Here is a 24,615-nt window from a genome sequence, read left to right on the forward strand (position 1 = left end):
ATAACTTTTGTATAATTTGTAATTTGTATAACTGTTTATACTTTTGATGTTTGTAATTGTATAAATTTGTTATTTCGAGTTTATACAAAAATAACTAAATTATACAAATGTACTAACGAATTATACAAACCTGCGAATTTATACAAATCCGCGAATTATACAAACGAGATAACTTAAATTGTAGCTACAGTCCATAAATATGCAAACTATAGCTATGAAACATAATTAAGTTTATTATAGTTGCGAAAGTGCCTCTTAATTCAACTACACTTGGGCTTTTAAATGAGAGAGTTTTTGCTTTTGGGCTTTTAAATGAGAAATTTTTCATCTGCACTAGTCCAAAGTTCAAATGTTTACTAAGTAGCATCAAATCAAATATGGGCCGAATTGTCCAGTAAATGGCTTGATCCACATTTTCTTCCAGAAATCTCTGTATGATTGAGAAAAATACTTTTTTTTTCCCTCCTAATATGTGGTGTAAATTAACTCTTACAATTTCAATTGTCACTTTATCAACCACATATTGTTTAATTTTTAAGTTTTGCACTCATCAAGAAGCAAAAATAAGTTAGCTTTTGGGAAAATGGAATCTTGTTATTTCACTGTAACAAAGCCATCATCATCATCTTCAACTATTCTGAATTTTCAGGTACAACTTTTCAACATGTCCTTTAATAATTGTTACATTTTTAAATATTTGTGTCCTTTTTGTATGTAATATACTTATCTCATTATGTATTTCAATATTTATAGTTGATCAGTGGGTGAATTAGCTAACGGGAAACTTTAGTGTGTAAAGGGAGGCAAAACATAATTATTATTATATTCTTAGTTACATAAATTTTGGGTGCAGTTGAAAAATTGATGTTTGATTCTTGATCCTTCGAGAGGGTGAGGCTTGTGTGCAAGAGTTTGCCTTAAGTTGGTGATAGAAATGCTTATAAGGACATATTGATGAGTTTTTTTTTTTTTTTTTCCCGGGTTAAATGGATAATAAATAGCATATGTACTCTAAGGTAGTTCAGTGATTGTTTTTACCAAGTTACTGTTATATTCCAATAATTGTTGTTCAAAGGTGCTACGAGCCCTCTGCCTCATGCATCTAACCGGCTCGAGTGGTTCACTGGTTCCACCGACTAGACCAAAAGATGTAGTTCCTGGTATGTCTGCCCATACTGCCTCGTTGGCAAAGACTGGAGGAGATATAACCGAATTCTGTTAGTTATCTACATTCCTGTATAGCACTATATTTGAAAAGTGGTTTTCTTTTTTGACTCGTAGTTGTTGGATTCTGATTACTTGTAGGTGGCTTAGAGTCATCGATCACTCATAATATATTTCATAAAACTGTGCAAAGTGTCCAAAACCCAGTTTTTTTAGAGAAGCTATTACTAAAACCATAATGTAGTAGTCTTAGTCTACATGAAACAGAGGTATACATGGAATTTTAGTGGGAAGAAAGTATTAGAGGTGAATGAAAACTATGATTTTTTCTTGAGGGTTTTTTGCTGGGGTGATGTGTGTGTTTTCTTACTTGATGTTGATGCCAAATACTTGGTTGTTTACATGAATTTATAAACCTGTCAGTAGTTACTACCATGAAAATAGCTATAGGACTTTGTTTATCAAATTCTCTGCCACTAGACACACCATGAAGCTTTGTGACGTATTTCCGGTTTTGTGATGCATTTGATGATATTATAGTTCCAAAAAATAGAGTATAATATGGATTTGTTTTAACCACTGGAAAAATGCTTAGACTTGCAGCTCATTTGAAGTGTAAATTGGACTTCAGATTCATCTGTGGACGACTGCATTGCTTCATTTTCCTTTTCTGTATTTCCTTTACTCCATTCTTGGCAATTTCTAACTTTTACCATTTATACCTTTGTATGTGGTAATACATTGCAGGGTGTTTCATCTTTTGGTGGAAGATCGTCTCAGAAATCCTTAGGTGCCCCATCTTATCTTTCCTGGCCATTATCTAGACCTGAAAAGAAACATCAAAATTTTGTTTACAGGCAGAAGACGTTTAAGGGTGCCATATTGGCAGAAGCTGGAAAACAAGGTTGGGATTTTGGCAGATTTATAAAGACATTGTATTTTTTTAATGGCCCTCCTTCCCCTGCAAAGGTTGGCCTTTCTTTTCCCTTTCTGGCAAGTGGTGTATGACTCTTTTCGTGGCGCTTCATTACTTCTAACCGATTTTTCTTTTTCTTAAAGTTTTTTGAATCACTGATTGAGAAACTAACTGGTCCATCACCTAGTAAACCAGTTAACTCGATGGATTCTTCTGGAATTACCCTGGTAACTGGAGCCACTGGTGGTGTTGGGAGAAGAGTGGTGGACGTATTACGCAACAAAAAATTGTCTGTCCGAGTACTCGTATGTTTCTTCTGATCTTTTTTACCTTTGTTGTTTCCTTTCTAAGATTTGTACAACTCTTTCTTTTGCTTACTAAATGGAAAAACATGTTATTTGAGTAGAAAATAATAATGTCCACTCCCTCTATTTTAACTAAAATTTCCTTCTTCTTGACATTCTTAAATACTTTAGGTCAGAAATGAAGAGAAGGCAAGAAGAATGCTTGGTGAAGATGTTGACCTGGTGAGTATCCTTTTGATGTTATTCTCACTCTCTCTACTCTGATATCAGGCATGGTTTTATCTTTTCCCATATAGTTTGAGACTCAGAAATCGATTCTTCTCTTCTAGGCTCTAATTACAGCTGAGAAGCCCCATTATGTTTTACAGTTGACGCTTCCTGTATTTTTTTTTCATCGAGAATGCAACTGCGCCTGCCAAATTCATTGTCCTTGTCATGACCTTCCTTCTGTTATTCTTTTCATTAATATATCTGCAACACGGAAAATCCATTTCAGGACCAACACACAGCTGTTGCAATACACTCACATATTCCACCAAATGAACTTGTGCTTTCTCTTACTAAAATTCTAGGTTGTTGGAGATGTTACCAAAGCAAGCACTCTGCTTCCTGAGTACTTCAAAGGAGTAACGAGCGTAATTAATGCTGTTTCTGCCATTGTTGGCCCGAAGGAAGGGGATACCCCTGACAGGGAAAAATACAGTCAGGTAAATAAGCTGTAACTTTTGATAAACTCCTGTAGTGTATTCTTTACATCACTCTGTTGCTAGGCCATAAATTCAACTCTCGGTCCTTCTTTGACTAAAACTACAATCACTTGTTTTTCTTTGTAGTCCATGTATGAGTTCATTGGTTTCATCTTTTAGCTTAACATAATATTACGTCTTGCTTATGCTTATACTCTTTATGTGAATCTGCAGGGAATCAAGTTCTTTGAACCCGAGGTGGCCAACTGATTGCCTATCCTTGGAGTTATATTGTACTGTTTCCCTTCCAATTTTATAAGCTAACTTTGGTGTTGGAGCACCAGTTCACTAAGCATCCTTGTTTACCTGGCAGAACAGATTAAAGGTGACTCACCTGAAATGGTGGAGTACATTGGAATGAAGAATTTAATAAATGCTGTTAAAGAAAATGTTTGCCTTCGCACAGGAAAACTACTATTTGGATATGAAGGTATGCTTTTGGAGAATGAAGAATCCGTTGTTGAACTGTTATATTTGGCTCTTACAATTAGATACCAACATTAAAACAAATAAAAATGAACAGAAAGAAAATCTAGCGAGATTTTTATTATATCATTGTGGCGTAAAACAACTGACATCTGTTTATTGCAAAGATCTATATCCCCTTATTTGTGTATTCATGATATCTTGGAGGCAGACACTAGAGCGGGAAAAACTGTACTTGAAAATGATTTTCATTAAATTCCATAAAAATATAACAATGTGGAATTAGGGAATGGGGATGCCCGGGGAGGGGTAATATATGATCTTCTTGCTCTTATGTGACTGATTAGTGTCTGAGTTCGCATTTGTATGGAATAATCACCCAGGCTAGTTCCTCTTTCTTTCCTGTCTTTTTACTGCTTTATTTTCAGAATTTACGTCTATATAAGGTTGTTTAGGTTCATACAATAGATTGACTTTGTTCAGTACTTCCATGCAGGTAATTCATTTAAAGAACTTCCTTGGGGGGCTTTGGATGATGTTGTGATGGGTGGAGTGAGTCAAAGTACATTCCAGATAGATCTAACTGGTGGGGAAAATGGTGGACCAACAGGACTCTTCAAAGGTTACCTTTCTTCATAGATTCAATGTTCCGGGTGATACTTTGTTAGTAGTCTGTTGGTTCGTGGTGATCTCTAATTCTTAAATAATCAATTTAACTCTGTTTCGTGTTTGTTCAGGTATTGTTACCACTGCTAACAACGGGGGGTTTGCCAGTATTAGGACAAAGGTAAAAAGATAAAAAATCATTAAGCTGGTTTTCTGCTTTGTTTTTCTCGCTTTCTACTTCATGTTTGGTTATGAAGTTGTTGATGGCTGAATCATGTTGTTTGACATGCCCGAGGCTTAACTTTTCATGTTGTTTGGATGTGTTTATGTATCGTTAACCCAGAACATTATTGTCTTTCTCTTTTTATTTATAATTTTATCTTTAATCATACTGGAATCAAGCTCATAAGCAATAACCTGATCCTTTACCATACCTTGTACTTGTATTTATTATTTATGTTTAGCCTGTTACAATCCTTGTTATTTGAGAATAAAAAAACATTTCAGCTATTATATTCTGCAGACAGCATAACATTTGACTAAAATTCAACATGTCGACTTGAGAGACATTCATTGACTTGCCTCCTTAGTTGCAGTATTCATCATTCACTTTTTATTATTCAGTGTAGGGAAATGAAAGAAAAATATGATCACTCCTAACTACCCATATTAGAGGTGCTAGAAATATCCAACATGAAGGGTATCCAGCCTCCCGCTATCTGTTACTTCTTTATCAAACATGGAAGATGATTCTACCCTCCTTACACCTTTCCTATTTTCGCCCCAATTAGCATGGTGTTATCCAAGAATAAGCTAAATTATATTCCCTAAAAAGTGACTTAGCCAGTAAGAGTTTTCATTATGGGAGTATGGCCGGTGATTCTACACAAAATTACAGTTGCATGTGGGACGTAATTTTCATGAGTGAAGCTCGAGTAGCAGCTTAGCCAAGAGCTAACTGTGCATTTGCCTCAATCACAATATGATCGGGGAAAGATAGTTATTACTTTTTGATTTCCTTGTCCGTGTGTTGCAGAACTTTTCTGAACCCGAAGACCTTTCTGCTTATGATGGTTTAGAGTTGCGCCTTAAAGGTGATGGCCGTCGTTATAAGCTTATTGTTCGCACTAGCAGTGATTGGGATACTGTGGGTTATACATCAATCTTTGATACCGTTGAGGGTTGGCAATTGGTTAGTTTCTTGTGAATTTCAGCAACTTTCCAACTTTCCTCATATCTAAATTTTATCCTAAGCGCATCATTTCCAGGTTCGTTTGCCTTTTTCTTCTTTGAGGCCTATATTCCGTGCACGAACCGTACTAGATGCATCGCCTTTTGACCCCAGTCAAATCACATCATTACAGGTATTTTATATCAGCTGCTTGCCTTTGTTCATCTTTGCATTCTCTTTCCCAGCTTTCTGCATTTTTACTTTTTTTTTTCTTCTGGAAATTTGCAGCTTATGTTCAGCAAATTCGAATCTGATGGTAAACTGAATCCAACATTCAAAGAAGGTCCCTTTGAACTTCCTGTATCATGCATTCAAGCTTATCTTAAAGATCCCATTACTCCCAGGTTGGATTCTTGATCCAACTTTTATATTGTTGGTTTAAACTTGAAGCAGTGAATTTTTCTTGCTTGATTTTTTGGTTTGTATTTAAACTTGAATTGGTGCAGCATTCTTCCTTGATTTTTCGGTTTTGTACTAACTCTACTGTTCTGCAGGTTTGTACATGTGAGTTCTGCTGGTGTAACTAGACCAGAAAGACCAGGAATTGATTTAAGCAAACAGCCTCCAGCTGTGCGATTGAACAAGGAATTGGGCTTCATCCTGACATTCAAGTTAAAGGTTTGTACCTTGAGTTTTCCTACATCTTTCACAACGAGGATAAATGCCTTGTTAAATGATTAATGGTTAGGATACTTATCCACCAAAAGAAATGCTTATAATGGTCTGGATGAAGTCCCAAATCTAGACCCTGCAGTGGAGTATAGTAAAATGGGACTGTGATGTTTTAAGTAAAATGTCTTATTATTTAAAAATGATAAATGGTCATTGAGATGGATTGATGATGTTCCCATTGCAGCGGCCGGGACTCATTAAGAGAGATTTTGTCATCTATTGAACATAAATGGTTAGCTTGCAACATTTCCCAAGTTAACCAAAGTTGCATATATGCTAAGCTGGTGCTTTTGTCAAATGTTAACCCTGTTGGAGGTTGTCGTAAAATTTTTGACCATATACAAAGTAGATAATAGTTATAATTAAGTAGGAGATAGGATCCTTTGCAATTACCTTTATCTGAAATATGTAGGAGATAGTAGTCTTCTTCTTGGCATGTGTTGCTACCTATACATTCCATTTGATAACAGCTTACATCTCGGTTTACAATGAGCATTCTGTTATTAGTATCGACTGGAAAAAGGACGTTGAGCTCTTTCTATCTTGAGTGTTTTACTATTTGAGATCCCTATTCTCACACAGATAAACTTTCATGCCAGGGGGAGGATGAGATTCGAGAATCTGGGATACCATATACAATAGTCAGGCCTTGTGCCTTAACTGAGGAGCCTGCAGGAGCTGATCTCATTTTCGATCAAGGCGACAATATCACGGTATTTGCTCAGAAATTAGAAATTTATCTTCTGTTTTATAAAGCCTTGTGGAGCCTTGTATAATTTCACGGTATTTGCTCAGAATTAAAGAGTTTTCTTATTTATGAAGTCTTGTGGAGTCTGTATAATTCTTTTTTTGTCCTCCATAAAGTCTAGCTGAAGATCACTTTGCATAATGTTGATGGCGTTGAGCTTTCTTTCTAATTTCTCATGCGAACATTTGTATCTGGTATGTACAGGGGAAGATATCCCGTGAAGAAGTTGCTCGAATATGTGTGGCAGCTCTGAAAAGTCCCTATGCATGTGACAAAACATTTGAGGTGGTGCTTTTCCTTAGAATATGACAAATATGTGTTTTTTTCTGATGTTCCTTACTCTCTGCAAAGTTATATTTGTCTGACGAGAAACATGTTATATGACTACTCTCTTGATCCTGAGTAGCTTTAAACCACACTTATTGCATCTTGTGCTTGTATTGCCTCTAATGTTAGATCCATTGGCTAGGTGGATAAAGGTATATGCATATTCTATTTTTAAGGTATCTTTGTCTGGATAGCCATTAATTTAGACACAGTTTTTGGATTTTCAGCTTTTCAAACTCATGCATCTAAATCTATTTGGATAGGAGGCAGATAAATTTTTTAAAGGGTCTGGAAGCACTGACAAATAGTAGCAATCTTCAGAACTGTGTACATATAACTTCATGTTATACTATTAACTCCAATTAATTTTAACTGCTATGAGAATTTCATTAGATTCTTGCATAGTCCATTCTATCTTCTTCTTCGGTTGGTGTCAACACTGTCCCGAAAACTTGATACTGCGTCTGTGGCTGCAAATTGATAGAAATAGGTTCCGTGAAAGTAAAGACAATTTCCTGCAATGTGTTTGAAGTCCTCACCATGGTTTAGGTTCGCAAACAACTATATAGTGATCTATATCAATTGATTATTGAAGGATCTGATCTACCTATTTTCCTGCTTTTTCATGGGGAAAAAGAAGGAATATGGACAAATACATATATATAGGAATAGGTATGTATGTACTAAGTTACTAATTAAGAACTCACAATTTCCTGTGGTCAGGTTAAAAGTGTCATTCCATTTAGTGAGCCGTACACAGTGGATCCAGAAAACCCTCCTCCGGAGAAAGATTACAATGAATACTTCAAGACTCTGAAAGATGGCATCACTGGGAAAGAAAGCCTAGAGAAAACACCTATCTCTGTATAATGACCTAGCATGGTATGTTACTTATCTAAGCATATGAGACTTGTTTCATTTTTCCAAAAGCACATTTCAACGTAACGGTTTATTTGTTTGGTTTAGCTGCACCTGTTGTTCACTAGTTGATATTGCTATGCATATGTTAGCAGATTACAATGTTTACAAGCTGCAACGACATTATTAACAGAAGAAGGTAGTGCTTTGGGGTTTTGTGACCTGAACCTAGAAATTAAAACTCAGATGAGGTGTGTTGTATGGTTCATCCCCAACTCCCCCTAAAAGTAAGAAACTAAGGTAATCTGATCTTTATGGTCCAAAAGGCAGAAGAGAGGTGTGTTTTTTGTACATATTTTTAGCTGGCATAAGTCCAGTCTCATATTGAAATAAATAATAGAATGTCTACCAACTACCATAAATATGTTGACATCTTATTTACCATGTATTATCTACTGTGTCAAGCGCTGATGCTATAACTTCTGTTTAAAAGTTGAAGTTTTGTTTTAACATACAATGTAGATTTTTTATGTTGTAATTTTTCATATAAATATGAAAATCCCTCAAGTTATAAACATAAAGATTACAATTTGTCAATGCGAGTTATCAAATCCCCTATATTACCAAAAGATTGTGTTTACATCAAAAGTAGAAAAGACAACCCGTCTGGATTGATTTATTTTAAAAGTGTTTTTTGAGCTAAAATAGCTTTTAAGTATTTTTTTTAGCGAGTTTGGGTAAGTGAAGAAAGTGCTTTAAGTACTTAATTTTAAGCTAAAATTAAGCCAAAAGTTATAAATTAAGAATTTTAACTTATGAGTTTTGACTTATAAATTAAAAATAAAAAGTCAATCCAAACCTTAATTAAGGCTTCATCTAATTCTGGTCCAGCAGCACAGTCTCTTGTTTGATTAAAATGTGTTTGACAGTATTATGAGGGACAACAAAAGAAGACTTGAGATCTTAAGAATCAAGAACAATAGGGGTAGATGGATTCAGAAGGAGGATAAAGTAGCTAAGAGCTGCTCTGAAACACTTTGAGAAAATTTTCAACCTCCGTAATCCTGTCTGTAATTCTACAATTCTTGATAGCATACCCTCTTTGATTACTGAAGAATCGTGGATGAAATCAAAGAGGCCATATGGATATAATGGCAGTTTCTTCCATAATTATTGTTGGGACATGATGAATATGTTATAAAATTCTTTCAATAAAAAAACCTCACATTAGTATTAATTCTTAAGACTAGCTCACCTGACTGTTTTTGCTCAATATAGCTTGTCTAATTTCACCACAAAACTGGCTTCTTATTCTTTCCAGATGCCCATCACTCAACTCTATTCCAATCTCCCTAGACGTCTCTTTCTACTGAACAAATGGCAATCGCCTAGTATTAGGAGCAAGCTATATCGACGACCTCCATCATCGAGTAAGTCTTCATGTTCAGACTCCACCTGTACATGTTCTTGGCTAGAAGCCTCTGGGTGTCCTTCATTATCATCAGTAGCAGGGGCAGATTGGATTTTCATTTTTTTTCACTTTAACCCGTAGAATCTTCAACTTTTCCTCCAGTTGATCAGAAATATTAGCCATGTCAGGTGGATCAAATTGATCAACATCTTGTGATGATGTAGAACAAACATCGGCTGTTTTCTGAATTTTTAAATTCATAATATAAAATCGATTGGTCTTCACAAAAGTATTTCATTTAATATTTCATATGAAGAGATGCCATTGCCTCGGCAGCAAATGCAGTTGGGAATTATGTTTGATGTTTTAGTGTTAGAAAGGAATGTTTTGTGTTTCTCTCCTACTATATTCGGAGGTGGGGGGGATTTTAAGTTATGGATAATGAAAGACTATAGTGTCTTTGAACCGAATTAATTGCTATACAAGATTCTAGACTTTTTTTAGCCGTACCAAAAAATGGTGAAGTTTTGCTCTGCTCGCTGCATAGACGGTGAAAGTTGGGTCGTATTCATAAAATCAAATGGACCAGTTGGATTATGGTCTCAACGTTGTATGACTAAGGGTAACTTATTTGAACGGTCTCCAAAATTACTTATATAGTATTTGTTTATGTATGAGGTTCGTGTTTCTTTTCAAAATCATGTTATTTCATGTTTTCTGAGTTGAGTAATCCTAATGCAGAACCTTATTGAACTATAAAAATGGACTACTATTTCACATTTTTTCTTGAAAAGAGATTATGTTGTCTTCATATTAGATATTTTACCATATAGATTCATATAATTAAAAATACAATAATTGAGTTGTATTATTTTTTAAAATAAATTGAAAGTTAGGTTTTAATATTATTTTTTTATTATAAAAGAAAGAAAATTCAAAAAATAAATAAATATATTTTTTCACTTAAATATTATAATCATTTAATACTTTTTAATTGATATTTAATATTTTTTTAAGAAAAAAATACAAAAAAAAAAGAAGAAAAGAAAGAAACATACACAATAAGAAAACAAAAAAGCAAGAAGAAAGAAAACACGTACAGGGAAAGAGAAAGAAAGAAAAGATAAAAAAAAAAAAAAAAAAAAAAAGAAGGAAAAAGTCTTCCTAAAAAGTCTTCCTAATCTCTTTAGAATATCTTGTTAAAACTAATCCCAAACCTCATAAAACCTTACTTCCTATTTTAAATCCAACTCAAAAAAATAATTCTAAAATTACCAAACTCTAAAAATCTAATCCTACATTAATACTAATTTCTATCAACTAGGTGCCTATATATACCCTACTTATCAATCATCAAAATCACACGTACAAACCAAAAAAAAAGTCTTCTTTTATTTGCTTTCTTTTCTTAAAAGAGTTTGATAATTAGAGAACTCGAGTTTGGATTCTTGTTCAAGTCTTCATTCTGCGGTTCTTGATTCATTACCACTATTTGAAACAACACTCGTAGCAATCGTTGGTCTTCTCGACCAAATCAAGGTACATGTTGTACTTAAAAACCTTTTGCTCTCTATATATGTACCTTTCTTTTTTCATATTTGATCTTTTGCATTTTTTGAAAATATTAACACCTTCACTTGCCTGTCTTATCTAGGAAATGGATATTCACTTACCAGAGGAAATAATTATGGACACACTTAGCAGGTTACCTGTACAGTCTCTTCTTCGATTCAAATGTGTTTCAAAATCTTGGAAGAAATTAATCGTCGAACCTTATTTTACGAGGAAGCATCTCAATCATGCCAAGAATAATCAAAATTCCCAGAAATTTCTTAGTTGTCGTCGGTTCCTTGACCCTGAGGATGGTGTGGTTTCCTACTATTGCTCTTCTTTATCGTCAATTCAACTAATTGAGTCTGTACCAAAACTTGATTGCCCATCAGATTTTAAACCATGGCATGTCAAAATCTATTGTTGTTTCGATGGCTTGTCTATTATGGGGGTTAGTAATTATAATAAAACAGATATCGTATTTTTTCTATGGAACCCCTTCACAAGAGAATCGGTACTACTTCCCAATCCAAAATTTCCACCAAAGAGAAATTTTGTATGCGGGATGGGATATGACTCAACTACAAATGACTATAAGGTCCTTAAGATTGGTTTGGACGGAAATTATGATTGTAACGTATCTATTGAACTTCTCTCACTAAAAAAAGGCTCCTGGAATAAAATTGATGAATATTCCAGTGGCATTTTCTATATGTTTAATGGTAGGAGCTGTTTGGCCTTTGTACATGGAGCATTTCATTGGCTCGGTTTTTCAAAAAAGAATTTTATGATTTCATTTGATATTTCAAATGAGGTGTATGGAGAGATACCATTGTCTGAGCAAATGCTTTTGCGAGCAAGTAGCCTTATGTTTGATGTTTCAGTATTGGAAGATATGCTTTGTGTTTTCTCTAATGATATTTATATGTGGGGCGAATTTATATTATGGCAAATGAAAGACTATGGCGTCAAGGCATCTTGGACCAAATTGATTGCTATACAAACTACTGAATATATTTCTCCCATATCAGAAAAAGGTGAAGTTATGCTCCGCCGCATAGACGGTGAAAGTTGGATCGTATTCATGACATCAAATGGACAAGTTGGATTATGGCCTCAAAGTTGTATGACTATGGGTGGATTCATTTCAACGGAAAGCTTGATCTCTCCAAAATTACTTGTATAATATTTGGTTATGTTATGAGATGCATTTTTCTATTCCAAATATATATTTACATTTGGGGACACATTTTTTTGAGATCATGTTTTTTAAGTTGAGTAAATCCTAAGGTAACAATTAACACTTGCTGTTCAATTGAACTATGCAGAACCTTATTGAACTATAAAAATAAACTACTATTTCACATGTTTTCTTGAATAGATATTGTGTTGCCTTCATATTATATATTTTACCATATAAACTCTTACCGTTAAAATTTCATTGCAACTCATAAAATACAATTATTGTGTTGTATAAATATAAAAGGTCAAACAATGAACAAAATAAATTAATATTGATGGTTACTTTTTGAAAGAAGTGGTAATTTTCTAGTAACCAAAAAAGGTATTCACGGAGAAGTGGAAAATTTGCATGGTGTAGAACTGGTAGATATGTAAATTATTTATTTTTAAAAAATGTAAATTCATTGTATGTTTAATTCTCTTGAATTTTTCATGAATTTATTTATTTAAATTTTGTCTCCTTTAGAGGAAATATTGATTGCGCTCTACACCACAGCACAAATCATTATTGTATTTCAAAAATGGAAATAAGAAAAGTTGGAAATAAAATTTAATTCATTCATACGCCATTCTATAATAATAATATAATAATGAAAGATAGGTAAAACTTATCTGCACCGGGTGTATACACCAAATCAATACATACATATCATGTATTTAAATTATTTATAGTTCATTTTATTTAACCATAGTTAATTAACATGTATTTTACTTCATTAAATCACGTAATAATGAAAATTGAATTAATTTGATGTATACACCCTATACAGGTAAGTTTTTTCTAAGATAGATGTTGACACTCAATTTAGACCCTCCCCGATAATAATTAATTTCGAGCTTCTTAATTTTCAAATGATTTAAAGTAATTAATTTTAGAAATTTCAAAAAAAATAAAAATATAATGGAATAATTTGCGAGTTATTTCAAATAGTTTGTCACTTGTTATAATTTTTAAATAATAATATGCCTTTTATATAATTATGTATATAATTAGTGCATTTTATAAATATTGGAAAATCGTCTCAAAAAGATTTTGTTTAATTAGATATTTGGTTAGTTTGTTTAGTTATCTAATAGTTTACAATTTTGAGTTAATTAGTTAGTTTATAATTAAGTTAATTATTATCTAATTATGTGTCTAATTAGTATATTTTACGAATGTTCAAAAATTATCTCGAAAGGATTTTAGCTTTATTTAAATGTTTGGTTATTTAGTCATTTATATTGTTAAAGTAATTAGTTTATAATTATTTTATTTTGTTAAGATTAAGAAGCTCGTTAATTAAGTAATATTAATTCGTCTTATTTAATTTATAGTCGAATTCGCTAGTTTATTAAATTTGGCTAATTTTTAAATCCGATAGAACTTTTTTTCTTTTAAACCAAATCAAGCCATTTGCCAACTCCCATAACCCATTTTATTTTTCCAATTCCAAATACCCATTTCCCAAGCCCAACCGACCCACTCCCAATTCTATCCAATTACTCCAGCCCACTCTTATTCCAAAATCAGCCCATACCCGACCCATTGACTCATCAGCAAAGTGAAAGAGTCCAGCGCATACAATTTCCAGAAACAATAGCTCCTACGTTCTGAAAATGTTAAACCCAGGCGGAGTCTTCACAGAGCTATACACGGCAATAACAGCATAAGGCAGTACTCTATTTTCTTTGTCTTCTTCTCCTCACGTCTCTATCCGCTTTAATATCATCGCAATAGGCAAGAAGCACGCATCCTACCCCTTTCCTCTTCCGAAATGGGGTGATTTTTCGGAGAAAAGGTTGTCTTCCTTAAATGGTGAAAGAATCTTTTGGAGTTTGAATTTCGAATGGGCCTCCCTCCTATCCGAAATCTATCTGTTTCCCCCCCAAAAATTGGAACCCTATTTTCCTTCTATAAGTAGTTTCTTATTTTTTATTGTAAAGGGGGGGATTGATTTATTTTTTAGTAAAAAAAAATTTGGTGTTAGAGAAAAGAGTTGGAGAAAATATTTAGTCGGAATTTGAGAGGCAAGACTGGGAAGAGGATAGAAAGAATCATAGTTTTAAAAGGAGAAAGGGATTTTAAGCTTGTGAACAGAGAGTTGAGATTTGAAGAGAAATATTCTCAAATAGCTTCAAAGGGATTCAAGTCTTCCTCTAATTCTGTTTCTCCTTTCTCGCATCGTCGAAGCGCCTGAGTTCTTGGAAGTTAACAGTGAAGTCGCTCTACAAGCTCGTTAGCTGTCCCATTTCGCTGCTCCGAGAAAGATGGGGACTTATCTCCCTTGCATCTCCGAGTTGAACCACAAAGGCTCCATTTTCGTTTCTTCATTTCGAGTCAACAGGATTCTCAAAAACATGACCTATATATTTCCAAAGTCCGGAAACAGACAATATAAATTGAGTATACATCGGTATACAAGTACAAGATACGGCATATAGGTGTAAAACAGAGAAACACGGGTTGAAGGATGCAAAATCCAAAGTTCGAAAGAGGAAATACAGGTTTCGAATGTCGCATGCACGTAGTATACAATGGTATACGCATAAACGTATACACAATTTTTCAGCAGGTCCAAAGGGTTAATGGGCTGAAACCCGTAATTCTGATATTATAGTATTAGGACAGGTTATTACGACTCGGAATTTGGGCCGAAGACCCAAATTTGATACTTCCTCTCCCTTATATTTATTTTTTATTGTGTTGACTAACTCTCTTGTATTTGATTATTACTTAATTAAATTCCCCAAGAGAAATCGTTTTCTTCTTTTCTTATGCTCAATTTAAATATATTTATATTTTTCTTATCACTCAATTTTTACTTATACTCCTTTAGTTTGACTTGCATTTCTTTAATTATTCCCCTTTAGAAAATTCTCCTTTAGTTCATTTCCCCTTAGATAAATAAAATAATAGTAATAAATAGGTAGGTTAAAATAAATGAGTTTTTACTTAGTTAAAATTTCCCAAATTAGTTAAAATAAACGAGTTCTTTTATTTTAAAATTTCAAAAATAAGTTAAAATAAATGAGCTCTTTTACTTAATTAAAATTTCAAAAAATTAGTTAAAATAAATAAGTTCTTTTATTTAGTTAAAATTTCAAAATTAGTAAAAATAAGTAAGTTCTCTTATTTAGTTAAAATTTCAAAATAAGTTAAAATAATTGAATTTTTTTTAATTAGTTAAAATTTTAAAATTAGTCAAAAATCATTTTGGTCAAATCGTCGGTCAACCGCGAGTTAGTGGGCATTCCGAGGACCTAACACCTTCTCGGAATGTACATTTGAACTCGAACCCTTTTTCAATCGATTTTATCTGTTTGAATCTTTTGAAAAACCTTATATTTTTCTTGATTTTTTACTAAAAATTAAGTGGCATCAATTTTTCCAAAACTCAGTCATTTTTCTTTTGTATATCTTTTTAAATAAAACAATAGATACTTCAGACTTGGAAAGGATCACAATGTACTTCAATATCACCATACCAGAAATTAATAAAATTAAAATAATGATCATAAGGAAGTAAAAAAATAAATCAAAATTAATTAAAACTTTTAACAAAGATGATGCTCTATTTTCTTGTGGCAAGTAAAAGGGCTATGCCTGTGAGCTAAAAGGTAATTGCAACTTGGAAGTAAATATTCCGAAAGAAAAATATTGTATTCCTAAATGACACCATATAAAAATTATATTTGTTTTATGGTAAATAATTATCGGATTATCAGTTTTTAATGGGTTGAGATTTTTTCTTAAAGGGTTAATCGATGATTTGATAGAAAATAAATAAATTATATTTATACATCTTTGGTATATAAAATTATTGACATAGGATTTAGTTTTATACTTTTATTTCTAGTTGTCTCAAAATCTCAATTATTCTCAAGATGCAATTTGTCAACTCATGTGCATGGTTCATTTTTATGTTGTAATTTTTCATACAAATATGAAAATCTCACTAATTATAAACATAAAGATTACAATTTGTCAATGCGAGTTCTAAAATCCCCTATATTACCAAAAGATTGTGTTTACATCTAAAGTAGAAAAGACAACTCGTCTGGATTGACTTATTTTAAAAGTGTTTTTTGAGCTAAAATAGCTTTTAAGTATTATTTTTAGAGAGTTTGGGTAAGTGAAGAAAGTGCTTTAAAATATTTAATTTTAAGCTAAAATATTGAAAATAAGTCAAAGTTATAAATTAAGAATTTTAACTTATGACTTTTGATTTATAGATTAAAAATAACAAGTCAATCCAAACAGTAATTAAGGCTTAATCCTAATTCTGGTCCAGCAGCTCGATCTATGATTTAGTATATTTTATCGTTAGTTTTCTATTGCCTAACAGAATTTACATAGTAGATATTTACGGTTAATCAAAGACATTAACAACCTATGTATCACAAGAGCGGCTTAAGCCTAAAGCCACTAAAACAATGACTTTAGGGCTCCAAAATAAGACTTCTAGATATTTACGGTTAATCTTTTATTAATTAGTATGCATATATTTTTAAAATTTTATTATTTTTTAAAAATATGATTGATTTAGTTATAAACAAAAATTGTAGGCAATCAAAATTTGTAGAATTCGTTTCTACTTTTTAATTCGTGTAATTGATCTCAATTTAAATCAGTCATGCTTTAACATTGACTTTATAAGACTGTGTTCAATTCTTTGAGAGGTCTTTTTAGACATTTCAAGCTCAAAACTAATTAGATTATCTTTAATAATTAAATATAAAAAGACATTCTACTTTGAATGTCTTCTAAAGCATAACAATCCCTATAATGATGATGATTTAAATCTATTTTTTGTAATTAAATGTATTGTGAAATATTATACAAGCAAAAAAATGAAAATTTATTTGGTATACTCAAAGTCTAATTCTATTTTTAAAAACTTCTAGAATAATTTTGATAGTTTATGTAACAATTAATTCAATTGAAAAAGAATTTCAACGCTATAATGGTGGAAGTTCTACTCCGCTGCATAGACGGTGAAAGTTGGGTCGTATTCATGACATCAAATGGACAAGTTGGACTATGGCCTCTACGTCTTATGAATATGGGTGGTTTCATTTCAACGGAAAGCTTGATCTCTCCAAAATTACTTATATAGTATTTGCTTATGTATGAGATGCGTTTTTCTTTTCCAAATATATATTTATATTTGGAGACACATTTTTCTTTTTCGAAATCATGTTTTCTGAGTTGAGTAAATCTTATTGAACTATAAAAATGAACTACTATGTCACATGTTTTCTTGAATAGATATTGTGTTGCCTTCATATTAGATATTTAACCATATAAACTCTTACAATTAAAATTTCATCTCAAGTCATAAAATACAATTGTTGTGTTGTATTAATTGAATAAGTCAAACAATGAACAAAAATAAATAAATATTGATGGTAACTTTTTGAGAAGTGGTAATTTTCTAGTAACCAAAAAATGTATTCATGGAGAAGTGGCGGAGCTACAATTGGAAAATTGCATGGAATAGAACTGGTAGATAAGTAAATTATTTATTTTCAAAAAAATGTATATTCGTTGTATGTTTTTTTTCATGAGTTTATTGATTTAAATTTTGTCTCCTTTTGCGCTCTATACCAGGAAATCTTGATTGCGCTCTATACCACAACACAAATCATTATTGTATTTCAAAAATGGAAATAAGAAAAATTGAAAAATAAAATTTAATTCATTCATACGCCATTCTATAATAATATAATAATAAAAGATACTTCAGACTTGGAAAAGATCACAATGTACTTTAATATCACCATATCAGAAATTAATAAAATTAAAATATCAATAACGGTCCATAATCAATAAATCAATATCTTAATTGTTCTATTTATAACGATTTATTATATCTATAAATTAATATTCAATAAATCAAATTAATAAACTTTAAAATCAATCTGAACCTTTATACTGAGGATAAAAGGAAAAAAGTGAAACAAGAATTACCTGTCTCACCAAAAGACCAAAAAGATTACCTTTAGTCTTTAGATATGAGTGCAGTTGTGTGAAGTAGAAGACAAAATTAGAGAATGCACAGAGGCAGTGATAAATTCAATATTCAAAGCTGTGAGTGAGAAAAAGACAACTCTTTTATGAGCTACGTAATCTAGGTAAGAAAAATGTCTTTTTGTTAGTGACTTTTTTCACTGATCAGTTTACCTTACAAACAGGGGATCTCTTTTTTCTTCCTTTCAAAGAAAAGTGAAATGTACAACTTAGTGCAGAAAGAGTTTCTGAATTTTATCACAACTCTCAAAATAAATTGACGTGAAATCACTAAATAGGTACGTTGGTTGAGCCTCAGAAAAAAAAAATAGTATTTGAAGTTAAGTTGAAAAAAGGTCGTTCGAAATTTTTCTATTGAAATTTTTGATGAGATTGAAAAACAAGTTTCGAATACCAACAAAAGTAATAGTATTATAGATAAAAAAGGTTTAATATGAAGCTCAGAATTAGGTTTTGAAAATCTATCTTTTAACACACTTATTTAGTGCACTATCGAGGCAATAGGGTCAACTAAATGTATCAGTCTAACAATCGTTACAGTCGATATAATGTAGCTTTCCATTTAGTTTTTATTTATATATGATGTCATAACTTTGGTCCATTTAGTCTTTTATTTCATGTCATTGAGGTTTCAAACTCATTAATTTGCTTGAGGTTGGACACTACAATTTTGAGATAAGAGGGTTAATTATGTGATAAACATTCTTCGCCTCCAATTTCAATATCGTTAAAAACGAAAAAAGATTGAAAAAAAAAAGAACATACATCACAATTTTGAGTAGAAAAAAAAAAAATTCAAAAGTAGACTCAGTTATCACATGCATGAGTTGCCCCACGAGCATGAGTTGTCAAATTAAGACACTACACTATATGAGTAGGAAAAAAACAAGGTTGAGTTGAAAATTAAGGCAAGTAAATCGAATGATTGCATAGTAGTACTACTTCTTTTTTAATTAATTTCCTTAAGACATGACAGCCATTGGCAAAATAAAGATTGTCTTATTTTCAACTTTCTGAGTCTTTCAACAAATGCAAAAGAGATTTTATCTGCAAAATTTTGGAAATTTGCTAAGAAGACATTAGAGACATGAATTGGAGTTATATCAAGTACAGCAGCACTTGTTAAATTTTGAAATTTTTTTTGAAGAATGAGTAATCAAATATTAAAGATAAAACATAAAACAAAATATATGTTTGTCTTGATATGCTAATTTAATACTATTGAAAAAATAAAAGTAAACCATGGAATATACGTTAAAAATGGTCCTAAATATCCTCCCACTTCTTTCTGGCTTTATCTTTTTGTTCTTTTTTTAAAGCTTTCATGGAGAATTGTAATTCCCATTCTCAAGAAAATACAAAAAATAAATCAAGTAATTATCTTTTCCTCTATATAATTAAATTAATAATTACATCAAAACATGTACATTTTTAATAGGATAATAATAATAATTAGAAACTAAAAATCTTTCCTGCATATTTTCTTAGTCTCTCAATGTGGCTTGAGATCAGAATCTCTTTGGAGAACATAAACATGCCTGCATATTAAAAAAACCAACAAAAATAAAAATTAAAAGTAGAAAAAAAAAAGATCAAAAATACGTCTGAACTATTTAAAATACGTGAATTTAATAAAAGAGGGAAAAAGATTGATACATTGAAGCAACGTCTTCTTCTCTGATGTCTCTTCAATACTTTATTCAATTTATCAGCCATTTGTCTGTGTGAAAGGATTTCGCCAGTTGGTGAGCCGGAGAACACGTGGCTTCTTTCGATTGGAGGAGACCATAATCCACTTTTAGAGTAATCAAAATCAAATTCCGTTAAATCGGAGAATTTAGAGAGAAGCCTTTCTGATATTGACTTGGAAACTAATTGAATTTTCAATGGAGAAGAAATTATAGGTTCATCTTCTAATTGCCATGAACAGGAAGATGAGATTTCAGATATGGTGGGCATATTTATTTTTTTAATTGAAAAAAGAAAAGAAAAGAGATTTAAGAAGAAAAGGAAGTAAAGAAAAAGGAGACAAGATTTATTAGAGAAGAATATAAAAAGGAATGCATGATAAGGACGTGTGTGGATGGATGTATGCAATCATATAATGGTGAGCGAGGGGAAAAGAGAAAAGTCGACGTGGGTAGCATTATTTGTGAATTGAGGTTCATATTTCGTGTTACAATATATCAATATACCCTTATGTGGTTGGTGAGTAGTCCATCGAGCTCGAATTATGACATGTTTCTATTCAACATCTCAATATATGATAAAGAATTTTAATAAGTATAGGTTTTTTGAATTAACTTTAGTGTATATTTTTAAGAGTCTATTAGACAGTTAAGTTAATTATATAAAATATGTTATTTCTTTTAATTGTATATATTTGTCTCAATGAGTTGTAAGAATCCACGTGTTTTCTAATTGAGGTTAATGCGTATAATTAAAGATGACGAAATATTTTATGTGGTTAACTTAACTATCTAATAGAATATTGAGAACTCACACAACTTTTTATTTTCCAAAGCTTTATTCGAAATTGTCTAATTAGAACATTTTATCATGTGTTTAAGTATTTAATTAGAACAAACAATAGTTCGCACGTAAATTAAATTTGCTTATAAATTTAAAAAACTAATTATATATTAAGCCAAATAAAATTCATTTAATTTTAGAAATTGGATAAGTAAATTAAAACTAACTATTTTTTATAATGGAGGTATCACGTAATTAGTAATACGATATAGAAGAAGTACTATTTTGCTAATGCTCATTTTCTTATTGTGAGTTTTCGAAAGGTTAATGATTCCTATATATGTTAAGTTCCCTTCTTGGGGGAAATGTTTTAATTTTTTTAATTCTCTGGATGTTGAATCATAGGACTTTATTTCCTATGAAAAATAGTTATTAATGCCTTCGATTAGGAGAGTGGACCTCATTAATAAAAGGACAAATATCAGAAATCACATATACAATTTATTCCTTAAAAGTTTATAATTACAGAAATTCCTCAAACAAATACAATAATATAAGCGCTTGATACATTAATCTGATGCGCGAAGATATATTAATCGTTAAGTAAGATACATTACATTTTGTACATGATACACTAATTTGATGTACATTTATACATGATACATTAATCTGATGCCCGATATACAATAATATAAGCGTTGATACATTAATCTGATGCGCGAGATATATTAATCGTTAAGTAAGATACTATTACATTTTGTACATGATACACTAATTTGATGTACATTTTATACATGATACATTAATCTGATGCCCGATATACAATAATATAAGCGTTGATACATTAATCTGATGCGCGAGATATATTAATCGTTAAGTAAGATACATTACATTTTGTACATGATACACTAATTTGATGTACATTTATACATGATACATTAATCTGATGCGCGATATACAATAATATAAGCGTTGATACATTAATCTGATGCGCGAGATATATTAATCGTTAAGTAAGATACATTACATTTTGTACATGATACACTAATTTGATGTACATTTTATACATGATACATTAATCTGATGCCCGATATACAATAATATAAGCGTTGATACATTAATCTGATGCGCGATATACAATAATATAAGCGTTGATACATTAATCTGATGCGCGAGATATATTAATCGTTAAGTAAGATACTATTACATTTTGTACATGATACACTAATTTGATGTACATTTATACATGATACATTAATCTGATGCGCGATATACAATAATATAAGCGTTGATACATTAATCTGATGCGCGAGATACACTAATCTGATGCGCAAAAATGAGGAATTTTGGAAATTTGTAAAACTTATAGGGGATAATGGTAATAAATAAACTAAAAGGTGGGATTTTTGTAATTTTTCCTTAATAAAATGAGATACAAGTCCAAAAAAGAAAAGATAATCATATATATACTGATATTGTTCTTTATTTGTTTATTAAACATTACTTATTTATCATCCACACGATTGAACTTGATGTAATTTATTAGAACTCTGTGTTTGTGTAACATCAAATTATGACAAATTAAATCCGCTATATATTAAACTTCCGGAATCGTAAATGACCTTTCACCTAACAATAATATAAATCAACAAAGATAATTTGTGCCAAGAAACATTTGGTCTTCTCCCTCATTGCTATATATATATCATAGTCTCTATGCATATTGATAAAGTAGACTCACATGGGAGTTAACAATAGACTAAAATGACTGTACAATATATACAAACAATTAATACACAATCACTTCAAGCTGGCACATCCAAGATTTGCAAGTTTTCTATAGTCTACCTAAAGATCTGGATCCTAATTGCCACCTTATTTCTATGTGCAAGTGGCTTCAAGTTCATGTATTTTGCTATTAGATCAATTCCAACAGAAACCATAATAATGCTAGGAGCACTTTCACCTTTAATGTGTCTTACCTCATAGAGTGATTTGTGAATATTATATTCATTAAACAAAATAAAAATTTCCAATAGAAGATACTAATAATGAGTAATGAGTCTCATACAATGAATATTCAACCATTAAGCATTTACCATAATTTCTAGCTTCGTACCACTGGAACTTCCTGTTGTAAAAAGGCGGCATTCCTTAGGTGAAACCTCTTTCAAATGTCCGATCATGTGTCAGTTTTATACTAACAAACGATTAAGGTTTTTTTTTATGAAATACCAGGGGAAAATCTCTTGTATTCTCTTCGGATTGCCACAGATGTTTCGTCTTATTTGATTTCACCACGTGCCATGGTCTGATTCGTTCCTTTTACTACATCCGATTTTTCCACATACAAATTATATGTACATTTTTTGGGATATATACTAATCTGGCAAATGGTTTTAATTCCCATGTTAGTAAATTTTGATTAAAAAAAAGATATTAATGTCATTTAATGTATATATTGCTAGGACAAAAATAAAAGATATTTTACAGAGACAAAATCATCGAATGACACTTTCGTACAATGACCAAGATAGGTTGTAAGTCAGTGCTATTAACTATTGATGCGACAACAAATAAATATGAGTGATGATTATAGGTGTCATCTACCAATCTCAATACTAATCAGGGTTATTGAGATTAATTATTAGGGGTATAATAGAAAATTTAAGAAAAATATTTAAGGACGTGATTTAAAGGTTATTTAATACTAGTACTATTTTTTAAATTATTTTTAAACTAGTCTTTTAAAAAATGTAAAATAGTTAAGAACTCCCTTAAATGAAGGATAAATGTGACAAAAGTCTTAATAATTTTCTTAAATTTGAATAATTCACTTATTTTAAATAATAAAAAAAGCTCTCAACAATTTACTTTTAATATGTACTCGAAGGAGTGGTGAGTACCGTAGATCTGGTCCATTTTATCATAACAAGACAATGACAAACATCATACTATATAAAACAAGAAAGGGTTAACACTTAACAATGATATTGAATTATGCGAAATTCAATATAAATATACTAAGTTAATAATTTGGTCTAAAAATATTTTATGGTCAATAATTTGATCAAAAAATAATCCTACTGCTAATAGTATAATCCAAAATACGCTTATTGTTATTTATGGGTCATATAATCCTCTTCTCTCGAATAAACAAGATATTGCATTATTACCATTCATAAATTGTGGACTAGAATTGACGTGAGTAATATTTAAGAAAGTAAAAGCATAATTTTCTTATATTGATCATTGGATTCCACCAAAATATCAGCCATAAAGTTTTACCTTGTACCTATAATAATGTAAGGTAAACACTAAACAAACATCATTGTATGCAATTATTAGGAGTATATATGTGATCGTTATTTGAGTAAATTCCAATAACCTTTAGTTAATTACATGATTGACTCAAATTAATCAATATATTAGGTAGGTGACAAGGGTATTTTGGTACGATAACCTACTACACACATGTAGCAGATTAACAAAATCCTTTTAAACTTTACCAAAATATATCAAAAAAGTTTATGCAAGATACAATAATGAGAATTTTTCTATTTGTTCGTTTGAAGGTAAGCAATTGAAAGGATAAATTTGGGCTCATTCTTATGGATTGGTCTCCATTCACTGATGAGCCCAAATTGAACTTGGAATTAACAAAGTAGCCCGAACTTAACAACAGCCCATTCTTATGGCCCCAACACTCTCGGTTTCGTTTGAGATTGTAGTTGAGCTTTTAACGTCACAAAAGCTTGGCCGAACATGTTATTACACTTCAAAATTTTTCGTTAGAATTCATTAGAAGGGACTAAACAATTTTAGTTTTAAATCCTCATTGATTTGAAGTAGGTAAACTGGAGAATTATCATGTTCACAATTTCTTTCCATCTTAGTCTTATCAATGGACTTTGGAATATTTTTTTC

The 24,615-nt window shown here is 31.3% G+C and overlaps 3 protein-coding genes across 6 annotated transcripts; 2 read left to right on the forward strand and 1 right to left on the reverse strand.

Annotated features, from left to right (window-relative positions):
• Nucleotides 1-478: 478 nt before the first annotated feature.
• Nucleotides 479-8,425, forward strand: LOC102598210 (uncharacterized). 4 transcript variants are annotated; one of them, XM_006358045.2, is made up of 17 exons: nt 479-649; nt 1,912-2,133; nt 2,224-2,385; nt 2,557-2,607; nt 2,958-3,092; nt 3,306-3,329; nt 3,450-3,561; nt 4,054-4,179; nt 4,295-4,344; nt 5,200-5,355; nt 5,432-5,527; nt 5,623-5,738; nt 5,889-6,012; nt 6,666-6,779; nt 7,019-7,099; nt 7,865-8,023; nt 8,108-8,425. In XM_006358045.2, exons 1-16 carry the CDS (start codon nt 584-586, stop codon nt 8,009-8,011), a joined length of 1,782 nt encoding a protein of 593 aa, XP_006358107.1. In that variant the 5' UTR covers nt 479-583; the 3' UTR covers nt 8,012-8,023; nt 8,108-8,425. The 4 variants fall into 4 exon arrangements, with proteins under 4 accessions (XP_006358107.1, XP_006358106.1, XP_006358105.1 ...); XM_006358044.2 differs by having other exon boundaries at nt 8,152-8,425; XM_006358043.2 differs by having other exon boundaries at nt 8,155-8,425.
• Nucleotides 8,426-10,763: 2,338 nt separating this feature from the next.
• LOC102581901 (F-box protein CPR30-like) lies at nt 10,764-12,198 on the forward strand. Its single transcript, XM_006358079.2, has 2 exons — nt 10,764-10,949; nt 11,065-12,198. The coding sequence occupies exon 2, from the start codon at nt 11,068-11,070 to the stop codon at nt 12,145-12,147; it is 1,080 nt and encodes a 359-aa protein (XP_006358141.1). The 5' UTR covers nt 10,764-10,949; nt 11,065-11,067; the 3' UTR covers nt 12,148-12,198.
• Nucleotides 12,199-19,606: 7,408 nt separating this feature from the next.
• LOC107062769 (uncharacterized) lies at nt 19,607-20,203 on the reverse strand. Its single transcript, XM_015313776.1, has 2 exons — nt 19,873-20,203; nt 19,607-19,754 (listed from the first exon to the last, which is right to left on the reverse strand). Exons 1-2 carry the CDS (start codon nt 20,173-20,175, stop codon nt 19,725-19,727), a joined length of 333 nt encoding a protein of 110 aa, XP_015169262.1. The 5' UTR covers nt 20,176-20,203; the 3' UTR covers nt 19,607-19,724.
• Between the last annotated feature and the right edge of the window lie 4,412 nt (nt 20,204-24,615).

The sequence above is a fragment of the Solanum tuberosum genome, unplaced genomic scaffold, assembly GCF_000226075.1.
Source record: "Solanum tuberosum cultivar DM 1-3 516 R44 unplaced genomic scaffold, SolTub_3.0 scf00265, whole genome shotgun sequence".
NCBI lineage: Eukaryota > Viridiplantae > Streptophyta > Magnoliopsida > Solanales > Solanaceae > Solanum > Solanum tuberosum.